At 44.9% G+C, this 22,221-nt stretch overlaps 1 protein-coding gene across 2 annotated transcripts in view; it reads right to left on the bottom strand.

Annotated features, from left to right (window-relative positions):
- Positions 1 to 22,221, bottom strand: part of DENND2A (DENN domain containing 2A) — a 124,166-nt gene that overhangs the window by 48,746 nt on the left and 53,199 nt on the right. For both annotated transcript variants that reach the window (XM_047763228.1, XM_047763230.1), the window contains 3 exons: positions 12,888 to 13,015; positions 10,779 to 10,900; positions 536 to 736 (listed from right to left, as the gene is read on the bottom strand). In XM_047763228.1, coding sequence (XP_047619184.1) covers positions 536 to 736; positions 10,779 to 10,900; positions 12,888 to 13,015 — 451 coding nt within the window. The remainder of the gene's footprint in view (positions 1 to 535; positions 737 to 10,778; positions 10,901 to 12,887; positions 13,016 to 22,221) is intronic.

The raw sequence follows: 22,221 nt of genomic DNA, 5'->3' as shown, positions 1-22,221 counted from the left end.
AGTGAAGAATGACAGGCGCCCCAGGGGTAGGACTGAGCCACAGGAATGGTAAGTGACAGCAGACAGGCTCCAAGCCACAGGACACATTGTGCCTGTGGGCCTGAAAAGAGCCTGGAAAGATGTATCCTTAACAAGTGCTCCCTCAAAGGGCAGGCTCTACCCCTGCAGTGGGAGGGGACCGAGTCTGAGTCAGAACATGAGGATGGAGCTCTAGTTTTTGAGGCCATGAAGGAGGAAGAGAGGGCCTTTTGAGGCTGGGCATTGGTTGGAAATATGGATTAGGATCATAAGAGTGGTTCAGGCAGGGAGAGGGACTGCCAAGAGGAAGGCTATGGGACTGCAATAATTATTACGACAGTGGCTGTTGTCATAGTAACTATCCCAGCCTGCTGGCTCCACCGTGTCTACCTGGCCTGTGGCAAAGCAGGCAGAAGAGGGCCCAGTGATCTGCTCTCTGCCCAGACGCCTCTGCTGCCCTCCTTTGCAGGGGAGGGGGGTGTGCACCTCCGAACAGGAGGCTTGATGTCAGCCTTACCTTGGGTATCTTTCTCTTCTTCCTGCCGTTCTGCGGGTCTCCGAGGTTAAAGAAAGTGTCATCGGGGCTGCTGGGGGTGGAGGGAGGGCTGACTCTGGAAGGGGACCCAGTTCCATCTCGACTCAGCTTCCTAGTGTCCAGGAGTTTGAAGTTCCTCCTCTCTGAATTTTGCCGGAAAAAAGCAGGTTTGGACAATGACTGCTGTGAGGGGAGAGGAAGAGAAAGTAAATATAAAGGCACTAAGGGAGAGAGAACTAAGAGAGGTGGTGCCAGTGATGGAGACCCGCTGATAGGTTCCCAAGAGGATGGAGACAGATGTCCACCCCTCGAATGTGACTGTTCTGCCTGGAGACCTGCTGAGGACATGGGTGGGGCCTGGCACAAGATCGACACCCTTTCTAGGAATGTGGATGCCCAAGTTGGGCAGCAAGAAACAATGGCCTGCAGAAAACAACTGCCTGAATAGATTAACTGCTCGCAGTCAAGGGACTCGATCCCCTACTCCTCCCTCCACCTTTCCCTCCTCCTTCTTCATTGTTCCCGCCACAAGCTCCTCCAAGAATTCCAGCCACAGATTCCGGCCCCAGCATGTCCTCACAGTCAGGGCTGGTGCCATCTTCAGCTAAGCCTGTCTCCCTCTGATGCCTTGATAAATCTTTCTTGCTTTACCACCTTGGCCTTGCGCGTTCCTCCCTCGGCAAACCTGACAACTGCAAGATCAAGAAAGGAAGCCAGTCCAGCTTCCCAAGGATACAGTGAATTTGTCTATGCTAATAAGTGCTCAATAAACACTTACTGTCCAATTATGGAAAATCAGCAGAATAAAGAATGCAAATCTAATCCAGTCTCTCTTTTTTGACAAGTGGGAATTTGCTCAATCCCTTACCTTTACAAATGAGATTTTCTGACACAAGGTACTGGGAGTCACAAGACCTAAGCTTAGGTTTGTCCCTGCTGCTGATGAACTGAATGCCTCTTAAACAAGGAATTTCACTTCTCTGGGCTTCAGTATCTTATCTCTAAAAATGAGCTGCATTAATGTCAAAAGGCAAACAAAAACCCAATTTAAAAAATCTGTAACTTGGAGTACCTGATGTGGCACAGAGGAAACGAATCTGACTAGGAACCATGAGGGTTAAGGAACCGGCGTTGCTGTGAGCTGTGGTGTGGTTTGCAGACACAGCTCGGATCTGGTGTTGCTGGGGCTGTGGTGTAGGCCGGCAGCTACAGCTCTGATTGGACCCCTGGCCTGGGAACTTTCATATGCCTTGAGTGTGGCCCTAAAAAGGGAAAGAAAAAAAAAAAAGAAAAAAGAAAGAAAGAAAAAAAATCTGCAACTTATAGAACTCATTTGTCTAATATACACTGCAAATTAATCGGAAGAAAACTAACAACCCCAAAGAAAAACAATCAAAAGACAAAAATTGGAAGTTTATAGAAAAGGAAATATAAGGATTTTCAGATAAAGATTTTTAGTTTCCTATTATTTTCGATGAGCTCTCTACATAGAACAGATATGAACTATTTGTGAGTTTTGTTAAAGTGTGTTTTTCCTGTGTGATTGTATTTTTATTTGGTTATGTGAAATTTTTTGCATGGCATTTTTATGTATGAAAATCTGTTCATCCTTTGTGATTAATTAATCTCTTCTGTTTAGATAGTCAATATATTTTTGAAGTTTACTATATACTTATTTCCATTTTTATTTTCTCAGTTTATTTTGAACGTATATTATTCATTAGTCCATCAGTAATTTACTTTAGTGTATATTAGTCTCAGTTGATTTCCCCCCTAAGCTAACATTCCTATTCCATTTAATAAATGAGCTTTATCAATTTACAAGGCCGCATTTATCATATCTTAAATTCTCATAGAAGTTATATTTTGTTCCACTGGCTTCTCCTTTTTTTTTTTTTTTTTTTTCCGGTCTTTTTGTCTCTTCTAGGCCTCACCTGAGGCATAAGGAGGTTCCAGGCTAGGGGTCTAATAGGAGCTGTAACTGCCCGCCTACGCCAGAGCCATAGCAACACGGGATCCAAGCCGCGTCTGCAACCTACACCATGCTCATGGCAACACTGGATCCTTAACCCACTGAGTGAGGCCAGGGATCGAACCCACAATCTCATGGTTCCTAGTCAGACTCATTTCTGCTGCGCCACAATGGGAACTCTGGCTTCTCCATTGTTTAGTTCTATACAGTACATAATAATAACCCCAGACCTGCTCTTTTTAAAGATCTCCAGGCATAAAGACTCCTACTCTTCTTAAGTGGCCTGCTTCTATGACTTATTCTGGATCCACGGGGAGGAACCCAATTGCTTAGCACTGCGAGCCCTGAGGAGAGGAAGAGGCTGGCCTGGTGTACTCATTATGAGGCTCTTAATTAAACCAGTACAAGAAGGAACAACAACAAGTCTTCTTAAAGACCAAACTCCATCTGCAATGACATCCAAGGAAATGGTCCCAATTCTTTCACTGCATTGGAATTTCTTATCGAATTGTTGGCAAAAAGCAGTTCTCTGTTTCATTTTTTGTTTTTGTTTTTGGCCTTTTTAGGGCTATACCCAAGGCACATGGACGTTCCCAGGCTCAAATCGGAGCTGTAGCCGCTGGCTTACACCACAGCCAGAGCAATGCCAGATCCCAGCCTCATCTGCAACCTACACCACAGCTCAGGGCAACGCCAGATCATTAACCACTAAGTGAGACCAGGGATCCGATCTGCGTCCTCATGGGTGTTAGTCAGACTGGTTTCCGCTGAGCCACAACGGGAACTCAGGCAGTTCTGTTTTGATTAGCGATTTAGATTGTGACAGTATTTGCTCAAAGAAAGTTTGATACTATGCTAGGAGCTGAGAAGTAAGAAAACAGAAAGGAATCAAAATGAGGCATATAATCTTCTAAAGGGTTGTGTGTGGGCTGCATCTCCCAGTGGTCACACTTTTGGAGAAGGGGGTGTGTCCTGGAGCACCCAAACTAAGCCACCCGATGTTCAGGGAGCTTTCCTGAGGGGGTGGAATTTCATTAGCTTCCTGATAAAAAGGCTTAGTGGGCTGCTGGGGACAGCATTATCAAATACATAGCACAATCTGAGAACACGCACAGAGATGACAAAGAGCAAGTAAAACCGAACAGGGTCATCAGGGCTGAGGGTGAATGCAGTGGAACAGAGGATAGACGGTACAACAATGAAGACAGAACTGTCTGTAGAAGGATTTGGAAAGTACGGGGATAAAGCTGGCAGGGATCAACAAGCTTTTTCTAAAAGGCCAGAGAGGGGAGTTCCCGTTGTCGTGGTGCAGTGGAAACGAATTCGACTAGGAACTATGAGGTTGCGGGTTCGATCCCTGCCCTCGCTCAGTGGGTTAAGGATCCAGCGTTGTCGTGAGCCGTGGTGTAGGCCGCAGATGCGGGTCTGGCGTTGCTGTGGCTCTGGTGTAGGTTGGCAGCTACAGCTCTGATTAGACCCCTAGCCTGGGAACGTCCATATGCCACAGGTGCGGCCCTAAAAAGACCAAAAAAAAAAAAAAGGGCCAGAGAGTATTCCTGGCAGATGTGTGCAACAGTGGCATGGAGGAAGTCCAACTGACACTCAACCTCTGACAAATGACACTGAGAGTCAGGGGTCATCATAATTCTACCTGAGATGTCCTGGCTTTACAGAAGGACACATCATTACTGCTGTCCATTTTATAAGCTAGGCTTCCTGTGATAGACGAAAACTACAAAAATTAAAACAGGTCCCATAACTTTCATTCCTGGTCTTACCTGACATGGCCTTTAAGGTCTCAGGGAAGAGGCTTGTTTGACACAGTTTACCTGATTCATGGCTGAAGCTTCAGAATGGAAAATAGGAGGTCTTTGTTTTGCTTGTTTATAGGTGTCTTTGCATTGTGTATGTATTGCCAAAATAAATTCACAATAGAGCAAAAAATAAATAAATAGTAAATAAATAAATAAAGGCCAGAGAGTAAATATTTTGTTTTGTGGGCCACACTGTCTCTATCACAACTATTCAACCCTGCCACTGTAGTGCAAAAGCAGCTACAGACAACAGGTAAGCAAATGGGCTGGGCTGTGTTCCAATAAAACTTTATTTAAAAATCAGGCAGCTAAGATTGACAGAACACTGTAAACCAGCGATAACCATAAAAATAAAAATCATATTGAAAATAATCAGGCAACTGGCAGCAGTTTGTGAAATCTGAACCACAGTAATAAAAGGAAAGTCATTACAAGCCCCTAGGGATGATCGTGTCAAACTATGGTTCACGCAAGATCCCAGCTTTTGATGAGAGAGCCTCACACCAACACGCCCTGATGATGACATGCCCGATCTATGGTGTCTTTAGGGAGTGATGTCTATGGAGGAGCCTAGCTCTGCTGCAGAGGCATGGTCTCCATAATCGTATGAATATCTGATTCACAATGGACTTTGCCAAAGACCTGTAGTGTTCAAAAGAGAAGAGCATGGGGGGAAAAGCACTGGGAGTGTGGGATGGAAATCCTGTAAAACTGGACTGTGATGATCATTGTACAACTATACATGTAATAAATACATTGAGTAATAAAATTTTTAAAAATTAAAACAAAGCAAAACAAAAAAACAAAAGGGAAAAGAACCCTGTGCTAAAACCTCTTGAGTTATTTCAGGAGCAACAAAATTTCTAGGTCCATCCATGTTGCTAAAAATGCTGTTATTTCGTTCCTTTTAACGGCTAACATTCTCCATTGTGTGTATGTACCACATCTTCTTGATCCACTCCTCTGTCGATGGACATTTAGGTTGTTTCCATGTCTTGGCTATTGCAAATAGTGTTGCAATGAACACTGGAGTACGTGTGTCTTTTCGAGTCATGGTTTTCTCTGGATAGGTGCCCAGGAGTGGGACTGCTGGATCAAATGGTTGTTCTATTTTTCGTTTTCTGAGGAATCTCCATACGGTTTTCCACAGTGGTTGCACCAATTTACAATCCCACCAACAGTGTGATAGGGTTCCTTTTTCTCCACACCCTCTCCAGCATTTATTGTTTGTAGATTTTTGATGACCGCCATTCTGGCTGGTGTGAGGTGGTACCTCATAGTGGTTTTGATTTGCCCCGGTCAGGGGGCATCTTGGTGGGGAGGAGGGGGCTGCTGGGAAGTTATGTGCCTTGTGCCCAGAAGAAGGCGCTGACCGGGACCAGCTGGGGTTTGTTCGCCCTTCTAGTCTGTGAATGGTGGCGGACGCTTAACTCCTTCCTGTTCTCTAATGTCTAATGTCCTGTCTTCCTGCCTCAGCAGACTGACCGCAGGAGACTAAGGGGTCCTCGAAATAAAACATTCCACCTCCTCCTTACCCATCTCAACCTCACTCCTATTCTCTTTTATAGAGACCTCCCCCAGGAAGGACTCAGATGCCATTCACACACACATAGACATTTGTTCATATATGCCCTAAGGTATACACACCCGCAAGAACACAGACACGCCCTTAACTATACATACAGAGAAATACACAGGAAGGCATACATGCACATTCCAACGATTTGGATAGTACACTAATGCAATAGAATGGCATTACATTAAAATGAGCGCATACAATGTAGGCAATACAAATTGTTTTTAAAAAGAAATAAATAACATGGGGAACTATGATAAATGTAAAAGGGCAGGAAAAATGTATATACAATACCATTCCAAATCATTTTTTCTTTTTTCTTTTCAAGGCTACATCTGCAGCATATGGAAGTTCCCTGGGCTAGGGGTTGAATCAGAGCTGCAGCTGCCAGCCTATGCCACAGCCGCAGCCACACCTGATCCAAGCCGCATCTGTGACCTAAGCCATAGTTTGAGGCAATGCAGGATCCTTAACCCACTGAGCAAGGCCAGGAATTGAACCTGCATCCTCATGGACACTATGTCAGATTCTTAATCCACTGAGCTACAACAAGAACTCCCCAAATCTTTTCTTATGTACCTACGTATATATGTGCATATACACATACAGTGTGACATGGTCTAGAAGGAAGTAAACCAAAGTATTAACAGTAGTTTTCTCTAGGTGCTAGGATTGCATGCAATTTTTAAAAAGACCTTTAGAACACACACACACACACACACACACACACACACACTAACAATTTATCAAGGGAGTTCCCGTCGTGGCGCAGTGGTTAATGAATCCGACTAGGAACCATTAGGTTGCTGTTCGATCCCTGCCCTTGCTCAGTGGGTTAAGGATCCAGCATTGCCGTGAGCTGTGGTGTAGGTCACAGATGTGGCTTGGATCCCGCATTGCTGTGGCTCTGGCATAGGCCAGTGGCTACAGCTCCGATTAGACCCCTAGCCTGGGAACCTCCATATGCCGCGAGAGCTTGCCCAAGAAATGGCAAAAAGACAAAAAAAAAAAAAGAATACCTATTTAAAAGCATAATTCTATCTATTTAGCAAATACTCATAAATAGTAGTTATGTTGCAGGCACTAGTCGAAGTGGCTTACAAGAATTAATCTGATTAATCTCCATAAGACCCCTAAAAGGAACATACTAGTATCTTTTCTATTCTACCAATTAAAAAGAAAAACCTGGAGTTCCTGTCGAGGCTCAGTGGTTAACAAACCCGACTAGTATCCATGAGGATGCAGGTTTGATTCCTGGGCTTGCTCAGCGGGTTAAGGATCTGGCGTTGCCATGCGCTGCCGTGTAGGTCGCAGACACGGCTCAGATCACTTGTTGCTGTGGCTGTGGCATAGGCCGGCAGCTACGGCTCCAAATCGACCCGTAGCATGGGAACCTATATGTGCCTCGGGTTTGGCCTTAAAAATCAAAACAAGGAGTTCCCGTTGTGGCGCAGTGGTTAATGAATCCGACTAGGAACCATGAGGTTGCGGGTTCGGTCCCTGCCCTTGCTCAGTGGGTCAAGGTTCCGGCGTTGCCGTGAGCTGTGGTGTAGGTCGCAGACGCGGCTCGGATCCTGCGTTGCTGTGGCTCTGGCATAGGCCGGTGGCTACAGCTCCGATTTGACCCCTAGCCCGGGAACCTCCGTATGCCGCAGGAGCCGTTCAAGAAATGGCAAAAAGACAAAAAAAAAAAACCAAAACAAAACAAAATCAAAACAAAAAAAAAAAGAAAGAAAGAAAGAAAAGTAAGCGGCCCCTTTATGGGCGCTTGCATTGCATATTTGTAAGGATCAGCATGTGCCCCTCAGCTGCTTGTCTGCTCCTTTCTGAGGAAAATCTCCTAGTTGCCCATTACTTCTCTACTGGGACTAGGCGTGATCTAATTAAATAAAAATCCCCAAAGACATCTTTGGGCCTTTCTGTGGCTGGGAGAGGAGGGTGTCACGGAAAAAGCTGCTTCTCCAGTTCTAAGTCCCAGATGTAGCCCAGATGCGGCAGATGCTCCATGAATACTGATGAGCTAAATGGAAGAGGTGGATAAGTCTGCAGCTGTCCCCAGAACGGGGACACAAAGCAGACACCCACATATGGGAGAGCAGAGGAGCGAGCATGGACACAGAGTCTTGCCGAGGACTTGCAAAGCCCCAAAGAGCCTGCCAGGATCATTGGCAATCAGACACGGGCACAGGGTTCTCTTACTGCAGGACAGTGCCTCTGGACTTCAAGTTCTCACTGACATGATACCCTACTGTATTTCACTGCTCTGAGGACAGGGGACCTAGGCTCTCTGAAGCCTGGCAGGAAGCGAGAGAGAAGAGCCGCTAAGCCTTTAGTTTCTGGTGCTGGGGAGGAGAAGCAGCCCTCCGTGCAGAGCTGCTCTGGGCGGACGTTTTCTGCTGTTCCTAGGAGGCCCTGCAGGTCACTCCCCACATGAGGCAGGGGGGAGCTGAGCGGGACGCCAAGAGGGCAGACTGGGTGTGACAGGCCTCCTTCTCAGCCAGGCTTATCCACCAAGGGACATGAAGGATTCCCTAAATGTTGAAAACATCCACCTTCCAAAGAAAATGCAAACAAGACACTTCAAAGGCGAGTAGAAACTGCTAATTATCGGTTATCATGATTATTCATGATGACGCCCTTTTCCATAGGAGGAGAAAAGAGCAGTTAATTGGTTTTGGCAAATATTGTAGCAAACGATTTGGGTCCCTAAGATCCATCCTTCATGAAGATTCTACCTTCTTTTTTTTTTTTTTTTTTCTTCTGTCTTTTTAGGGCTGCACTCACGCCAGATGGAGGTTCCCAGGCTAGGGGTTGAATTGTAACTGCAACTGCCAGCCTACGCCACAGCCACAGTAACTTGGGCTCCAGAGCCGCATCTGTTACCTACACTTCAGCTCATGGCAATGCTGGATCCTTGACTCACTGAGTGAGGCCAGGGATGGAACCCAAGTCCTCACAGATGCTCGTCAGATTCATTAACCGCTAAGCCACGATGGGAACTCCCATGAAGGTTCCACCTTCTGCTCACTTGAGGAAGACTCTCCTGATGACCACCAGGCCACCCACCCGCCGGCCAATGCTGATGCCGCCCGCCAGCAACTGCTGTCCTTGCGTGGAGCCCAGAGAGGAAGATGACTTCTTTTTCTAGGCTGGAAACCGATCCTTTCGACGGATTTAAACTGACACTTGCAGCCTGGATTTGGTCTTCCTTTATTTAATTTCTTCAACAAATAAACCTTCGTATAACAACTACTCATGGGAGACACAAACAGACGGAATGTATAGTTTCTGACCTCGAGGAATGTGTGATCTGGTTGGGGAAATGTTTTTAAGATACAGTACATTATTTAAATCAAAATTCAAACCATCAAAGAGATGTTGGAAGGCAGTAAATACAATTTGGTGTGAAAGGAAGGCTGAGCCCACTGAGTGTTACAGGCAAGCAGACGGGAAGAAGTCCCAGGGGCCAGGATGGCCTGGAAGCCTCGTGAAGGAGGCATGAGTGGGCTTAGAGGAGGCTAATGGAGAGGTTCAGGCAAGAGCCAAAGGCCAAGGTAGAAATGACCTAGCACAGGGACAGGTGAATTACGGCCTGTGGGCCATGTCTGGTCCACGACTTGTTTTTGCACAGCCTGTGAGCCAAGAAGAGTTTCACTTGCAAATGGTTTAAAAAAAAAAAAAAATTTCAAGATACATGAAAATTACATAAAACCCAATTTTGGTGACCATAAATAAAGTTTTATTGCAATAGCCTCACTTGGTGGTCTGCATACAGCTTGTGGCTGCTCTGCACTACAATGGCAGTGCTGAGGAGTCACAACAGAGACCATATGTTTACTCTCTGGGTCTTTAGAGAAGAGGTTTGCTGATCCTGGGGCTGTAACATCAGAGGGGCAGTTTAGAAGGCTTTGGCTGGAGAGAAGATTCTGTACACAGGAACTGTGGGAAATGGGTACCCAGGGATCAGTTCTGAAGTTTAATGCTATGCTAGGGAATATGAATTCAGTTCCGTAGTCAGTGGGTTGAAATCATCTGTATGCACATAGCACAGAACTGTAAAAGGTTCAAAAAAGGTATTCTGTAAAAATATTGGTCTTCCTCCCTGACCTGCAGATACTCAGACACCTCTACAGAGATGCCTGCTTATCCATTCCTAGGTACTCTTACAGAGATATCCTGGTAAATTCGCAAACATACGTTGAGTTCACACGGCTTTTTTTTTTTTTTTTTTTCATTCTAAGACCCACCACTGGTGGCATTCTATGAAAATACGGTTTCTGCACCATGCCTTTAAGTCTTCTTCTTCTTCTTTTTTTTTTTTTGTCTTTTTAGGGACGCACTTGCGGCATATGGAAGTTCCCAGGCTAGGGGTTGAATCAGAGCTGTAGCTGCCGGCCTACACCACAGCCACAGCAACGCAGAATTCGAGCCGCATCTGCAGCCTACATCACAGTTCATGGCAACACCGGATCCTTAACCCACTGAGTGAGGCCAGAGATTGAACTCATGTTATCCTCATGGACACCAGTCGGGTTCATTACTGCTGAGCCACGGCAGGAACTTCCCAGTCCTCTACTACAGTTTGTTTTATGTCAGGACACTCTCTTTATGGCCAGGTAACATGGATATACTATCTTACCTACTCAGCTGGGGAGAATTCCGACCCAGTGGCTAAAATGATTCTTTGCGAAGCCTTGCTGAGTTCCAGAACTAGAGGCAGGAAGAGCAAGCAGGCTGCTGATGCATACATCCAGGAGCCTGGCAGTGAGGTTGCCCTGGCATTTCAGCGTACCCAGAACTTCTGTTCAAGGCCATGGTGCTGGGAAGCCCTCCCCCCCCCACCGCTCCTCTGGGGGCCCATACCTTGGCTGGTGTGTCAGGGATGGAAGAGGTGGGAGAACTTGGAAAGTTCAGGACACACTTCTTTCCGAGGCAGCGGCCATGTAACTCAACGTCCTCATAGGGGTTTTCCTTCATTGGTGGATCTGTGGTCAAAGGCAGTGGGTCAGGAAGCGGGAACACACAGGGCGTTCTTATCAGATCTCTACGCAACACCTTGGCCTCTCCTGGTGAGGATGTCTGTGGTCTTGGTACCCATTCAGCTGCCTCTTGCTAAAAGGTCTTGATTTTCACTGGGGCAACTCTTCGTCTCCCCATTCTTAGACATGTGAGATTAACTCCTCTCCCAGTTTCAGGGCTTAAGGCAAGCTGGGGATCCTGAATTCCTGCCTCAGTGACCAGTACCAGGACGGGCTCATAGTCCAAGCCTAAGCCAATCATGGCATGGCATTCTTGGGCTCTGACAGTGAACAAGGGACCGAAACCAGTCAAATCGGAGTGAACTTCAGGAATTTTTTTAAAATTTTGGGGGTCTTTTTAGGGCCTCACCCGTGGCATATGGAAGTTCCCAGGCTAGGGGTCAAATCGGAGCTGCACCTACTGGCCTACACCACAGCCACAGCAATACTGGATCTGAGCCACATCTGCGACCTACACCACAGCTCATTGGCAATGCTGGCTCTTTAACCCACTGAGTGGGGCCAGGGATCAAACCCGCTTCTTTATGGATACTAGCTGGGTTCATTACCACTGAGCCACAATGGGAACTCTAACCTTAGGATTTGTGCTGGGGCTTTCAGGACACAGGCTCCCCTTTCTCACTGTAAGGCATGGATTCCAGGGAGCTGATGGCAGCCATTGTGGGCATCATGGGAAACCTGCTGAGAATGGAGCTAAGCTGAGAGGTAAGAAACAAGATGGGAAAAGCCAGTTCTGGTCACTTGAGCCAACAATCTCCCTTTGTTGTTTCAGCTGGGTTTTCTGTTCCTTGTAACTGAAAGCGTCCCTGTCAGGTATGCAGTGCCAAGAGAAGTCCAGGTCTCATCCCCACTTTGGATTCAGGAAGCCTACTGCTTCTACTGCTTTAGCAGGAATCCATCTCCAGCAGCTTGGGCACAGCAATTCAAATAGCTTAGTTCAGTATATGCCCTTCCTCAGGGCTCAGGCTTCCTTCTGCCATGGAGTTTTTTCTAGTGTTGATGGCTGCATGCACTATGTATGTGTATACCTGCCCAACGTGGCCCCTGCATAGGGACACATACGGGTTTCTCCCTCTTACCAGGCCATTTCTTCCCCACCCCCACCCCCGACATGGGGACATGGTCTGAGTTCACACCTCGCTGAAACTGTCAGGCCCCCTGATGATCATTTAACTCACCATTTTTTTTTTTCCTTTTCTTTTCAGAGCTGTACCTGCAGCATATGGAAGTTCCCAGGCTAGGGGTCGAATTGGAGCTGTAACCACCAGCCTACACCACAGCTGCAGCAATGGTGGATCCTTAACCCACTGAGTGGGGCCAGGGATTGAACCTGCATCCTCATGGCTACTAATTGGGTTCGTTACCATTGAGCCGCAGTGGGAATGCCTTAATGCACCAAATGTAAATATACACAAACTGAGAGTGAATCTGAGTCCCATTTTGGAATTAGAGAATTCTCAGAGCAAAGCCAAAGTTACTTTTTCATTTGTTTGTCTTTTTGCCTTTTCTAGGGCCACTCCCCTGGCATATGGAGGTTCCCAGGCTAGGGGTTAAATCAGAACTGTAGCCACCGGCCTACACCACAGCCACAGCAACACAGGATCTGAGCAGTGTCTGTGACCTACACCACAGCTCCCGGCAACACAGGATCCCTAACCCACTGAGTGAGGCCAGGGATCGAATCCACGTCCTCATGGATACTCGTCGGGGTCCTTAACCCCTGAGCCATGACAGGAACTCCCTCCAGCCCATTTTCTCTCACATATTTCATCATGGGTCCCTCTTTCATCCACCTAACTGCTCTCTCATGATCTGTGTACCTATGTGTGTACGTGTGTGTGTGTGTGTGTGTGTGTTACAAGCAGCCAGCTCCATTTCCTCCCTCCCCTTTCGCACAGACTCACACCCGTACACAGACATCTTGGCCTCTTACCTAGAATGTCTTCATAGACGTTCTCCTCCGATAAAGTGCGTGTGAGCCCCAGCTTAGTCTGTGCGTACCAGTCCACCATGCTGTTCTCACAGGAAGACTGCAGTAAGTCTTCAAACTCATAGGACTTTCTGGGGTGTACAAGGTGGGAAGAAAAAAAACCCAAAAACTCAAATCAAATTAGGCTGGTGCAGAGAATATATAATAAAGAATATTTTTTCTAGAAAAATTCTCATACTCGAAAGCAATTCTTTTGTAAGAAGGTATAAAAATCCTCAAACATGAGATGTGGCTTCTCTTTGGGAGGAATTTTCTGCTACAATGCTGACGAAAGACAGTAAAGTATACCTCTAAAATGCAGTTCTGGAGCTCCCGTCGTGGCGCAGGAGAAACAAATCCGACTAGGAACCATGAGGTTGCGGGTTCAATCCCTGGCCTCGCTCAGTGGGTTAAAGATCCAGTGTTGCTGGGAGCTGTGGTGTAGGTCGCAGACACAGCTCTGGTCTGGCTTTGCTGTGGCTGTGGCGTAGGCCAGCGGCTACAGCTCCGATTGGACCCCTAGCCTGGGAACCTCCATATGCCACGGGTGCGGCCCTAAAAAGACGAAAATAAATAAGATAAAATAAAATGCAGTCCCGACTTGATAAACAAACATACACAGAGAAGATAAAACGAAGGGAAGGAAGTGAAATAACACAGCTGCTACCTCAGGACTGAGGGGTGACTGGTAGCTTCTTTTCACTTTACTTTTCTGAACTTTTCAAATGTTTTAGTGTTTATAGAGCACACAAGAATAACCAGAAAGGAGTAGTGATGGCCAGTTCAGAGCAGACGAGGGGCCTGTGCATCTCCCCCTTTCTCTCGCCCAAGTGGTTAATATCAGAAACCCATGGAGTTCCCATCGTGGCTCAGTAGTAACGAACCCAACCAGTATCCATGAGGACACGGGTTCGATCCCTGGCCTTGATCAGTGGGGTTAAGGATCCAGTGTTGCCATCAGCTGTGGTGTAGGTTGCAGATGTGGCTCAGATCCTGCATTGCTGTGGCTGTGGTGTAGGCCAGTAGCTGAAGCTCTGATTTGACCCTTACCCTGGGAACTTAAATATGTAGCAGGTGCGGCCCTAAAAAGCCCCCCCCCCCCAAAAAAGAAAAAGAAACCCAAAGGCCAGCTGAGGCGCCCCCGCCCAGCCTGAGATCTGTGCCATGTGACTGGGCCTGGCTTGGGACCGCCCTGCCCCCAGCCTACCTCCACACAGTGTCCCTGTTTCTTTGGTACTGACTCCCGTGCGAAGTCTACTCCCTTCTACTCTATTCTCTCACACGCACAAAGAGCCACTCACCTTGAGTTTCTATGGTTTTTGTAACTTTACAGAACACCTGTGACATCATGAGGTGGGCCATATTATGAAACATACAAAACATCCCCCATCTCATAGGTTCACTCCCCCCTTTCGTCGTCTTTCTCCCTTTCCTTCTGCCAAGTAACCCACAATGTCCCCCTCTTGAAACAGAACAGCCCTGTCCACTCAGGCTCCCAAGACCCCCAAGCTGATTTATCAGGAGCTTAGGTGAACATGCAGTCCACCCACGTTAAATAGGGCACACCCCTGAGCGGACTCCGCCCTGGCCCTTCACTCCTCCTTGGTCAGGGTCCTTCCAGATGGTCATAACCCCTGCAGCCCAGGAGGCCACCTCTTCACTTTCACTTTGTTCCCACGGGTCCAGCACAGTGCTCTGGGAATGCTAGCTGGCACACCTCTAGCTGGCACACCTCAGCTGACTGCTCAGAAACACAGAGTGTCCCTGTCTCCTCATCCACGGTTCCAATCTCTCCGGCTCTAGGGTCAAACGAATCCAGATACAGATCCTGAACTCTCCATCCACAAGTCTTCTCCCCTTGGATAAACCACCTGAACTGAAACTCAGTGTCCTGACTTGTAAAATGCTAATTACCTCATAAGACTGTCCAAAGAATAGAAAAGGGAATATTTATGAAGTCCTTAGCACCTAATAAGCACTCAACAACTGTTAGCTATTATTATTACTGTTGTGCTGCTATTAATTATTTGCGTAGCCAAGGCTTTATATGAACACTTACTGTGTGGCAGGCACTGTACTCAGGGTTGGACAAATAAGGAGTGACTAAAACAGTGTCTTTGCCTCCAAGAGCTGAACATTCTGGGCAGGAAGACAGATGCTCAACCACTCACACACAAATGAAGAGAATTATAAACTGGGTTAAGTTCAATGACAAAAAACGGGTTGCAAGGCCATCAAGGAAGGCTCAGGTTAAGTTGGGAGATGCATCAGGGAGGCTGGGATTAGAAAGTCACTCACTGAAGCTGAGACCTGAAGGATAAAAAGACCTTAGCCCCGGGAAGAGTGTTCCAAAAAGAGGGAAGGGCATGTGCAACAGTCCTAAGGCTACAGAGAGCTTGGTACATTTCAGGAAATGGCCAACAGATGCTGGGTAAGGCTAGACTGCAAGGAACCGTGCGACTAGACGGTGGAACCAGGCAGAGGTCATGTGTCTGCTTTCTAAGCTTTGGAAATTTCTTGCATTTTAAATCTTTCTCTCTCCGCTAGCTTCTTTCTCCCTTTTCTTAAACCTGCATGGATTTCCACATTTGAAAAAATCTTTCAAAACTACTAAGAGGTACCACCTCACACCTGTCAGAATGGCCATCACTTACAAGTCAACAAATAACAAATGCTGCAGAGGGGGTGGAGAAAAGGGAATCCTCCTACACTGTTGGTGGGAGTGTAAACTGGTACAACCATGATGAAAAACAGGATGGAGGGACCTCAGAAAACTATATGTAGAATTACCAGATGACCCAGCAATCCCACTCTTGGGCATATATCCAGAAAACACTTTCCTTGAAAAAGACACATGCACCCATATGTTCACTGGAGCACCATTCACCATAGCCAAGACATGGAAACATCCTAAATGTCCACAGACAGATGATTGGATTAAGAAGATGTGGTGTATATACACAATGGAATACTACCAAGCCAGAAAAAGGAACAAAATAATGCCATTTGCAGCAACATGGATGGAACTAGAGACTCTCAAACGAAGTGAAGTAAGTCTGAGAGAAAAGATAAATATCATATGATATCACTTCTATCTGGAATCTAATATATGGCACAAAGGAAACTTTCCACAGAAAAGAAAATCATGGACTTGGAGAACAGACTTGGGGTTGCCAAGGGGGAGGAGGAGGGAGTGGGATGGACTTGGAAGCTGGGTTAATAGATGCAAACTATTGCCTTTGGAGTGGATAAGCAATGAGATCCTGCTGTACAGCACAGGGAACTATATCAAGTCACTTGCGATGGAGCATGATGGAGGATAACGTGAGAAAAGGAATGGGTGCGTGCATGTGTGTGTGTGTGACCAGCTCACTTTGCTGTACAGTAGAAAACTGACAGAACACTGTAAATCAACTATAACGGAAAAAATAAAAATCTTTACAAAAATAAAAATTAAAAATATAAGTTAAAAATAAATAAAATAAACCAATAAAGTGATACCAAAAAAAATCTTTATTTGAAGCAATGACCCTGTGGTTCTGCTATTTCTCACCTTCCTTCCCAACCTGTTTAAGCGGGGGAGGGAGGAGGTGGAGCAGAGGTTATTCTCCTAGTTTAACCACAGTTCACTGGTTTTTCTTTCCTTTTCCCTCTCAACCTGTCTGTGTGCGTCCCTTTTCTAGAACTCCTCCTAAAGGTCACCAGTGAGTTTCTGGTAAAATACCACCACTTTCTCGGTCCTTTTATTTCATGGCACCGCTTGGTTTTTACAGCGGAAGGCAGCAATGCTCAAAGTATGATCCATGGGCCAGGGCTTAAGGGTCAACTGCTTGTTATTGGTCCTTGATGAGTTAAGTATAGAAACTGAGAGCAAGCATTTAGAAACCTTTCAAGATGGGTGTTCCCACTGTGGCTCAGCAGTAACAGGCCTGACTAGTGACCGTGAGGACGAGGGTTCGATCCCTGGGCCTCGCTCAGTGGGTTAAGGATCCAGCATTGCCATGGGCTGTGGTGTAGGTCGAAGATGCGGCTCAGTTCTGGCGTTGCTGTGGCTGTGGTATTGGCTAGCAGCTACAGCTCTGGTTCTACCCCTAGCCTAGGAACTTTGATGTGACTTGGGTGTGGCCCTAACAACAACAACAAAAAGGACAGAAACTCTCCAAGCAATTTGTCAGGAAGAACTTTAAAAAAAACCCAAAAAACTATAAGGACCTACTGTATAGCACAGGGAATCTACTCAATACTCTGTAATAACCTAAACAAGAAAAGAATTTGACAAAAATGGATATATATGTATGTGTATAACTGATTCACTCTGCTGTACACCTAAAATTAGCACATTATAAATCAACTATACCCCAATAAAATTCAAAAAAATAAAACTGAGGCTTACACACTGATGATGTCTTTTTCCATTACATTCCAAGGGTAATTTTTTTTTTAAATTAAAAGTACGTTTGGCCTTTCCTTAAAAAAGACACATGCATCCGTGTGTTCACTGCAGCTCTATTCACAATAGCCAAGACATGGAAACAACCCAAATGTCCATCGACAGACAGCTGGATTAGGAAGATGTGGTATATACACACAATGGAATACTACTCAGCCATAAAAAAGAACAAAATAATGCCATTTGCAGCAACATGGATGCAACTAGAGACTCTCAAGCTGAGTGAAGTAAGTCAGAAAGAGAAAGACAAATACCATATGATATATCTGGAATCTAATATAAGGCTGCTTCACTTTACCTGCCCTGTCAAGACCATGTTTTTTCTGGCAGCTCTCTAGCTCTTCCTCTTTCTGGGCTATAAGTGCTTCTGATGGCTTTTCCTCTTTTGGCCCTAAACATTGATATCTGCATATCTGAATTAATCACCCTTACCTCCACCCCATCCCCACTCCTTCATGAACCTGAACTGAGAAGGGCTTCTAGGCTGCATCTCTGTGGCCCTAAGTCAGGCCACGAAGCTGAAACTACCCCTTGTGTCCCAGGGTGCTGATTTATGAACACAAGCTCATGACCCAAAGGAGGGGATACTAATCCATGAGCTCCTTCTTTCTCCCCTTGGGATATCCAGTCAGGAGAGGAAGGATTAGATGGGGTCTGGGGTGGGAAGACGGACTAAGCTATTTTCTCTAGGACAGGAATGGGTCATGTTGTGAACCTCCCCAAACATCTCCCAGTCTGGCTGCCATTAGCCCAGGCTGGCATCAGCCAGGCAGTTGACGGGTCATGGGGTGTGGCAGACTGTGGCCCAGAGCAGAGTGAAGTAACTGGCCTAGAGTAGGCCAGGAGACCTAGATTTACCCTGGAAAAACAACTAAGTGGAACATACATATCAATAATTACCTTAAATGTTAATGGACTAAATGCCCCAATCAAAAGATACAGACTTGGCTGAATGGATACAAAAACAAAACCCTTATATGTGCTGTCTTCAAGAGACCCACATCAGTACTAGGGACACATACAAATTGAAAGTGAGAGGATGGAAGAAAATATTCCATGCAAATGGAAATCAAAAGAAAGCTGGAGTAGCAATACTCATACCACACAAATAGACCTTAAAATAAAGAATATTATAAGAAACAAAGGACATTACATAATGATCAAAGGATTAATCAAAGAAGATATAACAACTGCGATTATGTATGTACCCAACATAGGATCACCTCAATATATAAGGCCACTACTGCTAACAACCTTAAATGGAGAAATTGACAATAACACAATAATAGCAGGGGATTTTATCACCCCACTTATAGCAATGGACAGATCATCCAGACAGAAAATCAACAAGGAAACACAGGCCTTAAGTGATGCATTAGACCAGATGAACTTAATAGATATTTATAGAATATTCTATCCAAAAGGAGCAGAATACACATTCTTCTCAATTGCACTGGAATATTCTCTAGGATAGATCACATTCTGAGCCACAGATTGAGTCTCAGTAAATTTAAGAAAATCGAAATGATATTAAGCATCTTTTCTAAACACAATGCTATACAACTGGAAATCAACAACAAGAAAAAAACTGCAGGAGTTCCCATCATGGCTCAGTGGTTAACGAATCTAAGAACCATGAGGTTGTGGGTTCGATCCCTGGTCTGCTCAGTGGGTTAAGGATCTGGCGTTGCCATGAGCTGTGGTGTAGGTCACAGATGCAGCTCAGATTCCGAGTTGCTGTGGCTCTGGCACAGGACGGCAGCTACATCTCTGATTAGATCCCTAGTCTGGGAACCTCCACATGCCGCGGGAGCAGCCCTAGAAAGGCAAAAAGACACACACACAAAAAAAAAAAGACAAAAAAAAAAAGAAAAAAACTGCAAAAAACACAAACACGTGGAGACAAAAACAACATGATACTAAACAACCAATGGATCACTGAAGAAATCAAAGAGGACATTAAAAAATACTTAGAAGGCAAATGACAACAAAGGCACAACAATGCAGCAAAAGCAGTTCTAAGAGGGTAGTTTATAGCAATACAAGCCTACCTCAGGAAACAAGAAAAAGCTCAAATAAACAACCTATCTTTACACCTAAAGCAACGAGAGAGAGAACAGAAGAAACCCAAAGTTAGCAGAAGGAAAGACATCATAAAGATCAGAGCAGAAAGAAATGAAATAGAAGTGAAGACAACCATAGAAAAGATCAATGAACCTAAAAGCTGGTTCTCTGAAAAACAGAGAGGACTCAAATCAATAAAATCAGAAATGAAAAAGGAGAAGTTACAATGGACATCATAGAAATACAAAGGCTCATAAGAGACTACTACAAGCAAATATATGCCAATAAAATGGACAACCTAGAAGAAACTGACAAATTCTTAGAAAACGACAGTCTTCCAAGACTAAACCAAGATGAAATAGAAAAGATGGATGGACCAATCATAAGAACTGAAATTGAAAGTGTGATTTTAGGAGTTCCTGTCATGGCACAGTGGTTAACGAATCCGACTAGGAACCATGAGGTTGTGGGTTCGGTCCCTGCCCTTGCTCAGTGGGTTAACGATCCGGCGTTGCCGTGAGCTGTGGTGTAGGTTGCAGACGCGGCTCGGATCCCGCGTTGCTGTGGCTCTGGCGTAGGCCAGTGGCTACAGCTCCAATTAGACCCCTAGCCTGGGAACCTCCATATGCTGCGGGAGCGGCCCAAGAAATAGCAAAAAGACAAAAAAAAAAAGTGTGATTTTTAGAACTTCAACAAACAAAAGTCCAGGACCAGATGGCTTCAGAGGCGAATTCTATCAAACATTTAGCTATCAAACATTTAGAGAAGAGCCAACCCCTATCCTTACAAAACTATTCCAAAAAATTGCAGAGGGAGGAACACTCCCAAACTCATTCTACAAGGCCACCATCACCCTGATACCAAAACCAGACAAAGATACCACAAAGAAAGAAAATTACAGGCCAATATTACTGATGAACACAGATGCAAAAATACCTCAACAAAATACTACCAAACCAAGTCCAACGATACATTAAAAGGACTGTACACCATGATCAAGTGGGATTTATCCCAGGGATGCAAGGATTTTTCAGTATCAGTAAATAACAATAACAAACTGAAGAATAAAAAGCATGAGATTCTTTCAACAGATGCAGAAAAATTGTTTGACAAAATCCAACACCCATTTCTGATAAAAACCCTCCAGAAAGTAGGCATAGAGGGAACCTACCTCACCATAATAAAGGCTATATATGACAAACCTACAGATAACATTATTCTCAATGGTGAAAAGCTGAAATAATTCCTGCTAAGATCAGGAACAAGACAAGGATGTCTGTTCTCACCGCTACTATTCAACATAGTTTTGGAAGTTCTAGCCATGGCAATCAGAGAAGAAAAAGAAATAAAAGGAAAAAGAAGTAAAATATCAGAAAAGAAGTAAAAATATCACTGATTGCAGATGATAGAATACTATACTTAAAAAATCCTAAAGACTCTACCAGAAAACTGTTAGAGCTCATCAATGAATTTGGTGAAGTTGCAGGATTCAAAATTAATACACAGAAATCGACTGCATATCTATATAATAACCATGGAAGATCAGAAAGAGAAATCTCATTTACCATCACATTAAAAAGTTTAAAATACCTCGGAATAAACCTCCTGAAAGAGATAAAAGATCTGTACTCCGAAAACTATAAGACGATGATGAAAGAAATCCAAGAGGACACAAACAGATGGAAAGACATACCATGCTCTTGGACTGGAAGAATCATTATCATCAAAGTAATTATACTGCCCAAGGGACTCTATAGGTTCAATGCAATCCCTATCAAATTATGAAGGTCATTTTTTACAGAACTAGAACAAAATATTTTAAAGTTTGGAAGCACAAAAGACCTGGAATAGCCAAAGCCACTCTGAGAAAGAAATTTGGAGCTGGAGGAATTAGGCTCCCTGACGTCAGACTATACTAGAAAGCTACAGTCACCAAAACCGCATGGTACTGGTACAAAAAAACAGATATATACATCAGTAGAATATAGAAAGCCCAGAATTATACGCATGCACTTACAGTCAACTCATCCATGACAAAAGAGGCAAGAATATACAATGGAGAAAAGACAGTCGCTTCAGTAAGTGGTGCTGGGAAAACTGGAGAGCTGCATGTAAAAGAATGAAATTAGAACACTTCCTAACACCATACACAAAAATAAACTCAAACTGGAATAAAGACTTAAATATAAGACCAGATACTATAAAACTCTTAGAGGAAAACACAGGCTGAACACTCTCTGACATAAACCACATCAATACTATCTTCTGAGATCCACCTCCTAGAGTAATGATGATAAAAACAAAAATAAACAAATGAGACCTAATTAAACTTAAAAGTTTTTGCACAGCAAAGGAAACCCTAAACAAAACGAAAAGACAACCCACAGACTGGGAGAAAATATCGGCAAATGAAGTGACTGACAAGGGATTAATCTCCAAAATACATAAACACCTCCTGCAGTTCAATACCAAAAAAACCCCAAACCTATTAAAAAATGGGCAGAAAAGGGAGTTCTGCTGTGGCACAGTAGAAGCGAATACAACTAGCATCCATGAGGATGTGGGTTCAATCCCTGACCTCACTCAGTGGGTCAGTGATGTAGTGTTGCCATGAGCTATGGTATAGGTCACAGACGTGGCTCAGATCTGGCATTGCTGTGGCTGTGGCATAGACCAGCAGCTGCAGCTCCGATTTGACCCCTAGCCTGGGAACTTCCATATGCCTTGGGTACAGCCCATAAAAAAACAAAAACAAAAACACCAAAAAAAATGGGCAGGGGTGAG

The sequence above is a fragment of the Phacochoerus africanus genome, chromosome 16 (assembly GCF_016906955.1).
Source record: "Phacochoerus africanus isolate WHEZ1 chromosome 16, ROS_Pafr_v1, whole genome shotgun sequence".
Taxonomy (NCBI): Eukaryota; Metazoa; Chordata; class Mammalia; order Artiodactyla; family Suidae; genus Phacochoerus; species Phacochoerus africanus.
The sequence above is the reverse complement of the archived record's forward strand: the minus strand, read 5'-3'. Positions and strand labels throughout refer to the sequence as shown.